We start from the raw sequence: 10,346 nt of genomic DNA, 5'->3' as shown, positions 1-10,346 counted from the left end.
TTGCAAATAACAAAGTTTACCAGTGTGAACATTAAATATCTTGTCTTTGCAGTCCATTCAATTGAATATAAGTTGAAAAAGATTTGAAAATTGGTGTATGTTTTTATTTACCATTTACACAACGTGACAACTTCACTGCTTTTGTGTTGTGTACTTACAGTGTGTATTTAAACACTTAATGTAGGGGTTTGAATGTTTTTTTAGGGCTTTTATAGGCAGAGTAGAGCGACTTCCATAGTTTCTATTGTAAGCAAACTTTTGAACCATTTATTTACTAGTTAAAATGCACAAAAAACAACAACAGGTGTTCTTGTCTTACATAAGGACTGTGAATGATGAACACAAATCCTTTTAAGAAACCATTAAAGAAGCAGTGTCACATGTTCATTATGCAGATAAAACACCTGCATACCGTACCTGGATACAAATGGTGGGAGATGATTGATTCCCCACAGGAGCAGTTCCTCCACCAAGCCGTGAAAGTAAATGTTTGCAAACTAGACACACCTGTAAAAAGAGCAATTACTCTTGGGTAGCTGCACAGAGCAAGGTAAACTCAGGCTGCTGCTACATTTCACCGGTTTATTTTCAAACGGAGACTTTCTTTTACTGAAAGATAAAAATCAATTATTGTGACAGTAAATATTGAAATGCTTTTGAATTCACACATTCTCGATTCTGATTGGACAGTCACTTGTTGATGACCTATTTTAGGCTGCAAGTCTTTAAATCATCACCAACCTCCAGCACCACCCAAGACCTTCAGGAAATGTTCTTTAACTGGACCTATTCAACATGTAGTTGACTACCCCTTCTTGAGACGGTGAAGGCAATAATAGGGAGGCTAAACTGGCAGTAAAACCACACGTTATGTTGATTTAAATCAGGGCTATTGAAGTTAATATAACAAGTTAACAAAGGTTTCCTTAAATGTTGACATAACACAGCCACCCAAAGACAGCAAGTGGCTCTGTGATTGTTTCCATGCTAGTTCAATAACAATGTCATCATTTGATTTGGAATGATCCTCAACGTTTATTTCCAAAAGCATGTATTATACGCCGCACAGCTTCAAGTTCTGGCATTCTTGATATTATCTTTCCACAACGTCAGCTTTTAGCCTCTTAAACATCGCATTCTTTGTTTTTGAAAGGGTCGGAAACAAAAAGGCGGTCATGTTTGTCTTCAAGATATACACTACAGTGTACATTTTCAAAAAACATTCTGATGCTGATCAATTCTGCTGTAAATCAATTCTGATACAGTTTGCAGACAGACTCAAAGAGTAGGATGGAAATGAGACTGTGGAGGAAAATACACCAGGATATCACGACAGACAAACATTTTATAGCTTTTTATTGAATGAGACAGCCAGAGTGTAAATGAACAATGAAACATTGAACATCAAGAGTTTGGTTATATCCCAACCATGACCTCCTTGGCATGTTTGCCATCAAGCACAAACACAGCAAAAATGCGACAAACAACACAGCCAAACGAGACAACAAACGCACAAATGTCCCATAAAAAGGAAATTTTCTCCTGAACTTTGTTGTAAAAATCTTGTTTGTCTGTCCTCCACCGTCACTGACAAGCGCTCGTCTGCAGACTCCACCCCCCACGCTCTTGTTTCAGAAAGCATTTATTCAATAGCATTTAACGTTAAAGTCGGTAAAAGCGTATTTGGAAAGTTCCTTAGGACAGATCGAAAAAGCTTATTGGCCAATATGTGGCACACAGAGTCATAGATTACTTCTGTATTGCAGGATTAGGATCTGGTGTCTTGCAAACATATGGCTTTGGCAAAGTGCAGTTGGCAGCGTGCCACATTCCACCTGTGAGGAAACAAAACCACTTGTGGAATCTTCTCCCAATCAGGTGCAGTGAACAAGATTTTGTTCTTCATACCAGTTTGTGCAATGTACACACAGTCTTCCTCATCATTCGGGATTCCAGGCAGTCCGTTGGCAAAGGATAGGAGGGGATGGTTTGGGGGAACAGTCCAAACAAAGGTACCGTCCTGGAAGACAATCACATTTCATTAAGTCACTTTTGAAAAAGAGACGCTGCCTTGCTTGGTATGTGCACCCTTAAAGGAGTGCAACTGTTGTGTTGGCAGCAGTGATGCAGTGCTGGAACATATTAGCTGGGGACTATTCTAGTGCACCCTGCGCACCCTGGACTAGACAGAGAGGACACCAATGAAAGCAGATGCAGCAATAGGCTACACACACCCTAAAGACAAACACCCTCACCGCCTTGAAAAGACCCCTGGCACAGATGTGGAGACCGAGGCAGACCATTCATAGCAGGGCATCTCAAAGCCAAGAGTGTTGGTGAAAGCAGCCTAGCCAGAGACCAGATAACCACAGGTGATCGCAGAGTCACCACTGAAAGCCCACCACACAGCAGCTTGACCTCAGACCACCACCCAGTCCCGCCTCCACCCACCCTTCCCCTTCAGTTCAATGTGCTAGTGGTCACACCGTGGCAATGTCATTGAGTGCTATCCAGGGGTCTGCGCTGGTAATCAGATTTTTAACTTCTGTGTTTTCTGCCGGAGTGGCGATGGACACCAGGTAGGCTGCAGGATCATGAGCGATGCAGGCAGTCTGCAAAACAGCATCACTCAATTTAACACTCTTATAGGCACGGTTTAGGGCCTGAAATCCTTCCGTACCTCTGCATCCTGAAAAGACTTGGGATCGTTTTGGTAGATGTAACAGTTTTGTTCATATTCAGTCCAGTCATCAGGACACTTACCTGCAACACAATTGTTGTTTGAAGTGAAAAACAAACAGGAACTATTTGGCAAAAGTGTCACAGCTACCAACCAAACACTCCACCGATTCCACACAGGAGGAAGAAGACGCGAAGAGAAAATGCCATCTGTGCAATGAAAGACACACTGTTGTATTCAAAATGTCAAAGTTAGTAAAGTTGTGTCGTGTTACCTTTGCAGCGAAGATACTTGGTACTGAGGACAACAACCAGCCGTCCTTTTATATGCTAGCCTGACCCAGCCCTGGAATGTTTCATGTCAAAACAAAATTTTTCAAGTTAATACAATTAAAAAAGATTGGGTGTAGTCACCTTTGAATTTGTTTTAATTACATGATTATGGGGACGGCATGGCGCGGTTGGGAGAGTGGCAGTGCCAGCAACCTGAGGGTTCCTGGTTCAATCCCCGCCTTCTACCAACCTAGTCACGACCGTTGTGTCCTTCAGCAAGACACTTGACCCTTGCTCCTGATGGGTGGTGGTTAGGGCAGCTCCCGCCATCAGTGTGTGAATGTGTGTGTGGATGTGGAAATACTGTCAAAGCGCTTTGAGTACCTTGAAGGTAGAAAAGCGCTATACAGGTATGACCCAATTACCATTTCTGCTGTAATGGAAATACAGGTTAGGTGAAGTTAAGAGGCTGTTTTAGAAAAATGAAGTAATGAATTATAGTGACTAGTTTCTTTTCCCCCAAAAAAGCCATTGACTTGCTGTCATTTTGATGTTTGTTTTTCCTTAAGCCTGCTCTTAGAAACATGAAGCCATTCCATAGACGGGGGCCAAAAAAAAAAGTGTTTTTGCATAATAGGGCCTCTATTAATTTGTGTTTCTTTCTCGGGGCCAATGACTAAAACTTGAGTTTTGTCCTGGTTAAACCGTAAAAAGTTATCTGCCATCCAAGACTCCAGCATTTAAAAAGAATATCAATTGGCTTTGTGTGATCAGGAGACATGGGAATGTACAGCTGTGTGAGAGAAGGCAAAGAGAAACCATAAGTCTACCACGGAACGGACGCGCCTTAGCTCATTGCTGACATTTAACGTGCCTCGTTTACATAATTAATGACACACCCAGGAGGACAATGGGCATGTGTTTTGGGCTGGAGGGACATGACTGCAAGGGTGGGAGGGAGAGAGACTTAAGAGGGGAGAGGGTTTTTCAAGGGGGGCAGACCATCTTGGCGGCGCGATTGAATGTTCTATGCTGGACTGGTCTCAATGTATTTACAAAGCTTTGCAAATATATTACAAAATACCTATTCTGTCTCTGGTGGTTTTTCTACTCAGCTTTAAGTGTCGTAAAGAGCTTGGGAGCGACCTGCAACTTGAATTCCCTTCCCTGGGAGGAACAACTGGTCATAACGCAACACCATTTTCAACTTTTTAATTCTATTGACATGACAATTTGTTTGGTTTATGCAAATATTGGTTTGTTCAACATTATACTTTTTTAAACAGCTCATCACACGCAAACAACACACACACACACACACACACACACACACACACACACACACACACACACACACACACACACACACACACACACACACACGCACGCACACACTATTTGTCACTGTACGGCGTGGGTACAAGTCTGAGGTGATTCTACCTCCATAGTGTCATGCAGTCCGAGCTGGCATAAACACTCCATGCTGTTGTTTAGGGCCACAACCACTAGTGGGAGCCACAAGATTCCTGACCTGGGCTTTTGTAAAGATTGGAGGTTTTTATTATGTCATTTAAGTCCATCATTTATAAAATAAGACGTCATGAAAAGGCACGATGAAATCAATCTGTCAAAGTTGAATAATGAAGTTATTTGAATGAAATTAGGAATGTGGATTAAACGCGACCTGCAACCACTTGCAAAAATGCAAAATGATTCATTCCTTTTGGTCGCACAAAGCCAGCAAGTTCACTCTTATGTACGGTGTTACCGGTGAAGTCGAAGATTCAGCCAATAATCCTGCTTGTTGTTCCATATTTTGGCCATCTTGTGTGGAAACACAACGATACAAAATGCCTCTAAAGTCTGCTACGGAGAGAGTGTATCCCGCTGTTAGTTTGTCTAACGTGTTAAGCCAAAGACTCCCTCCTTCAGACACAGGCGGGAGTTTGTCAACAATGGATTGCATGTCTGCAACAGCAAAAGTCTTATATTTTGAAATTGGCCACTAATTTCAGGAAAAAGTGGATATGCATGTCCTTCTACCTTTTTGGAGCGTGTGTTGTATGCATGTGGGTCATGTGGTTGTTTGTCAATGTAGCCTTCCAGCGAGCCTTTAGCGGTTACAGGAGACCACAAAGTCTGCCTCTGTTGTGTATTATTCAAGAATGTCTGTTGTGCACGTGAGAGGTTGTTATCTACTGGGGGAAAATGGTCAGACGTGCAAAGGAAGGGGTTAAGAATTTGAGCCGATGGCTTAGAGAGGGCGTGTGAGTACCTCCCTTTCTTGTCACCTCAGTAGGGGGCGTTGGCTTAGTCAAAGTCTGGGCGGGTCGTTTGAATAGTCTCGCGCATGCTCGAGTCATGTCCTTATCTAATTCGCCTTGTTCCCCCCCTACGTCTCTCCCCGCGGACTACACCGTCACCAATAGCAACACACACACACACGCGCACGCGCACACGCACACGCACACACACACACACACACACACACACACACACACACACACACACACACACACACACACACACACACACACCCTCTTAACCCTTTCATGAAACGTTCTCCCTTTTTTTTTTTTTTTTTTTCTTTTTAAACTCTACCTGCCAATTTCATTGTTGACAACAGTACATTCATCACACTTTCTCCCCAACCGCCATCACATTCTTATCTGTCACACTCCGTGGCCATTGTGTCTTTTGTCTCAGAATTTATCTTACGAAGGGCCTCAAACCTGTTACTCAGAATTTATCGTACGAAGGGCCTCAAACCTGTTACTCAGAATTTATCTTACGAAGGGCCTCAAACCTGTTACTCAGAATTTATCGTACGAAGGGCCTCAAACCTGTTACTCAGAATTTATCGTACAGTACGAAGAACCTCAAACCCATTACTCAGAATTTATCTTACGAAGGGCCTCAAACCCGTTACTCAGAATTTATCGTACAGTACGAAAGGCCTCAAACCCGTTACTCATTTAGGCGACGACCAATGACCCAGGGTGAGCTAAACCCAACTATTAGTTTATTCGTCAATGAAACTGCCCGTCACGGTAGTCGAGACACAATGACACGAGTTGACCACTTATTTACAACTTTTTAAGTAATGGCGGACAAGGCAAAAATGCAATCAATCCATCAAAATGTCCACTCTGTGTCTGGGGTACAAACAGTGTTTGACTTACATACTTCAAGACAGACTCCTAAAGCAGATTTTAGAAAAAGGCTCTGCTTACCGTGTTTTTGTTTGGCCACTAGTGAGTCTGTCCAGAAGAAAGCAAGAGTTGTCCAATTCTCAGCGTGTCGCCCGGACGAGCCCCCAAATTGTTGCGTTTTGGACCAGTTGTTCCTCCCAGGGAATTCAAGTCACAAGTCGCTCCCAAGCTCTTTACGACACTTAAAGCTGAGTTGAAAAAACCACCAGAGACAGAATAGGTATTTTGTAATATATTGGCAAAGCTTTGCAGATATATTTTTTGAGACCAGTCCAGCATAGAACATTCTATCGCGCCACCAAAATGGTCTCTCCTTCCCGATCCCAAAACCCTCTCTCTTGTCCCCTCTCTGTAGTCAAAATACATGTTAGTCATAACACATTCCAAAGCCTCAAGGTTAACACACACAGTTTACTTGCAGACAAAGCAGCAAGAGAAAGAAATGGAAAACACGAGCTGTTTTCAAATATGACTATGAAATAAAAGAAGTACAACTTAAATTCAGATATATGTAAATATCTTCCTCCGACAAGACCAAGCAGGAACAAAAACGTGTTACAATATATTAACTATTTATTGATCAAATCACTCACTAGCACACACCTACTTCCTGTTCCCGTAGTATGCAAACATTTACTTCCTAATTGAAATGCATTTATATATTTATTTAAGATTTATCTATCCAGGGTAAGTGTCAGGTTCAAACACCGAACTATCTATTACACAAGACAAGAAGAAGGAATCAGGCAGAGACAGAGTTGAATTTTGCTCATGAGGAGAGACGTATTGGGCTGTACACTCAATTACAGTATCACCCTACGCCAGAGGTGGGACCAAGTCATTGTTTTGCAAGTCACAAGTAAGTCTCAAGTCTTTGCCCTCAAGTCCGAGTCAAGTCCCGAGTCAAGACAGGCAAGCCCCGAGTCAAGTCCAAAGTCAAGACTGGAAAGTCTCAAGTCAAGTCCTAAGTCCTGCATTTTGAGTTTCGAGTCCTTTCAAGTCCTTTTAACCACAGACTAATATATTAACACAGATTGTGTATGCTTTTCAAACGCTGTATTTATTTATTAAAACAAGTGCATTTTAAATTGCAGGAAAGAAAATTGTGCTGACATTGCACTTCATAATAGCACTATTAACCAGTCATTTTAAACATTAACTCATTCCTTTACAGAACAAACACATTGAAAAATAAAGTGCAAATGTACTTATTTGTACAAAAGTGTTAACATTGAAAAAACATGACATACGTGAACATAACAAAAAAGTTGTACTTTTTATATGTCAGGGCCCTATGCTGCATTGCATTTGCAAAAGACCAAATTAGCCAAGAGTCTGTCAGTCATTTGGGCACGATGGGGGTGTAGTATGATGCCACCATGGCTGAAAACTCGCTCCACTGGAGCACTGGAGGCAGGCACTGCCAAGACTCTCATGGCCACTCGGAACAGTGAAGGAAGAGTCTTCATGTTCAATGCCCAGAACAAAAGGGGGGGGGGGGAGTTTTTTTGGGTTGGTGCACTACTTGTAAGTGTATCTTGTGTTTTTTATGTTGATTTAATTAAAAAAAGAAAAGAAAAAAATATATATATTTCTTGTGCGGCCCGATACCAATCGATCCACGGACCAGTAGCGGGCCGCGGCCCGGTGGTTGGGGACCACTGAGGTAAACAACTAACAGTATGTCAGAAAGCTAGCTAAAACGGTACACTTATTCATAATATAGTATACATTTTAACTGACCTTTATTTTACTATTTTTGTCTTTTTTTAGGTGGCTAAAATACGTGGTGCTGCTGACCGCCGTCTAACGTTACGTGTGATATATTGACTAACGTAACCCTGCATAAAAAAAATCACTGAACAAAAAGTATGAATAAGGTAGTGAACTGCAACAGATTCCCGTGTTTGCAATAACGTTATAACGTTAGCAGTGAGTTTACAGCCTCACTGATTTAACTACACAGCAAATAAAAGTCACGTTACTTAGCCAATAAACGTTATCTTACATTCAAAACTTACCGTTCTTTGTGCAACTTCAAATGCCGGACGAAGTTGGAAGTTGTTGCCTCTCCATCAGTCATTTTCGAACCGCATGTGTTGCATACTGCAAACCGTTTTGTGTTGACCACCTCGTAATTTTTATACCCAAACGAAATGATTTTAGGTATCATTTTTTGTTCACTGGCGTGTGGTTTGGACATGTCTTCTTCGTTGGTTGTCCTGCAATTTGATTGGATGAATGCTGTGTGATGAAAACAAAGTAGATCTAATTTGATTGGCTGTTGTACTGAGACCACACCAGCTGACACACGCAACGCTGATAGACAAGTACACAATGAAAAATACGGAGCGCTCCCGAATAACGTTTTCATCTTTGGGTTTTGGGGAAAGTAGCAAGTCATGTCAAGTCATGTCAATTCAAAAGGCTCAAGTCCAAGTGAAGTCACAAGTCATTGATGTTAAAGTCTAAGTCGAGTTGCAAGTCTTTTTACATTTTGTCAAGTCGAGTCTAAAGTCATCAAATTCATGACTCGAGTCTGACTCGAGTCCAAGTCATGTGACTCGAGTCCACACCTCTGCCCTACGCTCTAAGGTACAGTCCCACATGCTCTTCTATTTATTCGATGGGTTCCTAGTTAACATCACTGAGGCTGTTTTTGAAGGGAGGGGCAATGCAAGCAGCCCCAGTAGACACAATACATGATTATTCAGAATGGAAATGTGCTGGCACTCGTGATTTCGCCCTGTCTGTTTTATCTGCGCTGAGGTACTTGATGTCCGTCCTCGGCTGTCAGCATTTTTGTATTATTGATTCCCGCAGTTTTAATACATCACCTACTTTGAGGCGTCCGGTAAATTCATGTTTTGAGATCCAGTCATCGAGAAATTTCAGTAAGTCTGGATTAGTTTTTTCTACTGCTTATCAGTCTTTACATTTTAACTTGTCTTTTGGACTGACCTTTGGTTTACTTGCCCCTTTTCCCATTTTGAGAATTTGGAGTAATCCGTTGTCCCCTACAGAGCCGAATTTATAAGGATTACTTTTGTCTTTGTTGTAAGATAGTGGTTTAATTTATTATTGTGGTACGTGTCGCTTCTACTGGAGGTTGTCCCCCAGTGGAGGTGTCTTGCCTAGAGCTTCTACAATAACCCACTATTATTTCTCACAACTTTAATATGGACTCTCACGTTCACATCTTTCACACTCGTTTTACGGAATTTTCAGTTTTTGGGGACTTCGCCGTCCTTCAGAATATTGGCCTCTTCAGTTTTAGAGTTTTCGTTTTTTGTGTGGACTCCGCTGTCCTTAATTTGGGTTATTTTCAATTTTGAATTTTACGGAATTTTTTGTTTTTGGGGACTTCGCCGTCCTTCAGAATATTGGCCTCTTCAGTTTTAGAATTTTCGTTTTTTTGTGTGGACTCCGCTGTCCTTAATTTGGCTTATTTTCAATTTTGAATTTTACGGAATTTTCAGTTTTTGGGGACTCCGCTGTCCTTCTGATTCTTTGGTCTTTTTACCTGTTAGAGTCTAGGATTCACAGGGTTTGTCTATGCGTCGTAGCCCTCAGTTACACGCTTTTTTTCCTTTGTAATTCAAAACATACTCACTGATATCTGCGTTCTTCCCCCTTGTCCTCTGTATTCCCATCAATCCTCAGATCCCAGCCGGAGAGAAGAAAGAACATCTCGTCAATGGAAAGATGGTTGCCATGGCCACGGTCTGTCTGTATTCGCCTCTCCTGCTGGAATCGTCAGATATGTTGAAATCCGGCTGGAAGGACCAAGAAGATGTCAGGTTCAAACACCAAACTATCTATCACACAAGACAAGAAAAAGGAATCAAGCAGAGACGGAGTTGAATTTTACTCATGAGGAGAGACGTATTGGGCTGTACACTCAGTTACAGTTTCCCCCTACGCTCTAAGGTACAGTCCCACGTGCTCCTCTATTTATTCGGGAGGTCCCTAGTTAACATCACTGAGGCTGCAAGCAGCCCCAGTAGACACAATACATGATTATTCAGAATGGAAATGTGCGGACATTCGTGATCTCGCCCTGTCTCTGTCCTGTCCGTGCCGAGGTACTCGATGTCCGTCCTTGGTTGTCAGCAGGCAGGGTCTGGAAACAAACTGCTGACCCGAGACAACCCGCAAAGCAAGATTACCCGTTGTGTGCCT

General features: G+C 42.1%; 1 protein-coding gene across 1 annotated transcript; it reads right to left on the bottom strand.

Moving 5' to 3' along the window:
- Positions 1 to 1,343: 1,343 nt before the first annotated feature.
- On the bottom strand, positions 1,344 to 2,999 carry LOC133621297 (snaclec anticoagulant protein subunit B-like). Its single transcript, XM_072915611.1, has 6 exons — positions 2,955 to 2,999; positions 2,835 to 2,889; positions 2,681 to 2,763; positions 2,487 to 2,612; positions 1,909 to 2,020; positions 1,344 to 1,835 (listed from the first exon to the last, which is right to left on the bottom strand). The coding sequence occupies exons 2-6, from the start codon at positions 2,887 to 2,889 to the stop codon at positions 1,750 to 1,752; spliced, it is 462 nt and encodes a 153-aa protein (XP_072771712.1). The 5' UTR covers positions 2,955 to 2,999; the 3' UTR covers positions 1,344 to 1,749.
- Positions 3,000 to 10,346: the final 7,347 nt, after the last annotated feature.

The sequence above is a fragment of the Nerophis lumbriciformis genome, linkage group LG21 (assembly GCF_033978685.3).
Source record: "Nerophis lumbriciformis linkage group LG21, RoL_Nlum_v2.1, whole genome shotgun sequence".
In the NCBI taxonomy this organism is placed as follows: Eukaryota; Metazoa; Chordata; class Actinopteri; order Syngnathiformes; family Syngnathidae; genus Nerophis; species Nerophis lumbriciformis.
The sequence above is the reverse complement of the archived record's forward strand: the minus strand, read 5'-3'. Positions and strand labels throughout refer to the sequence as shown.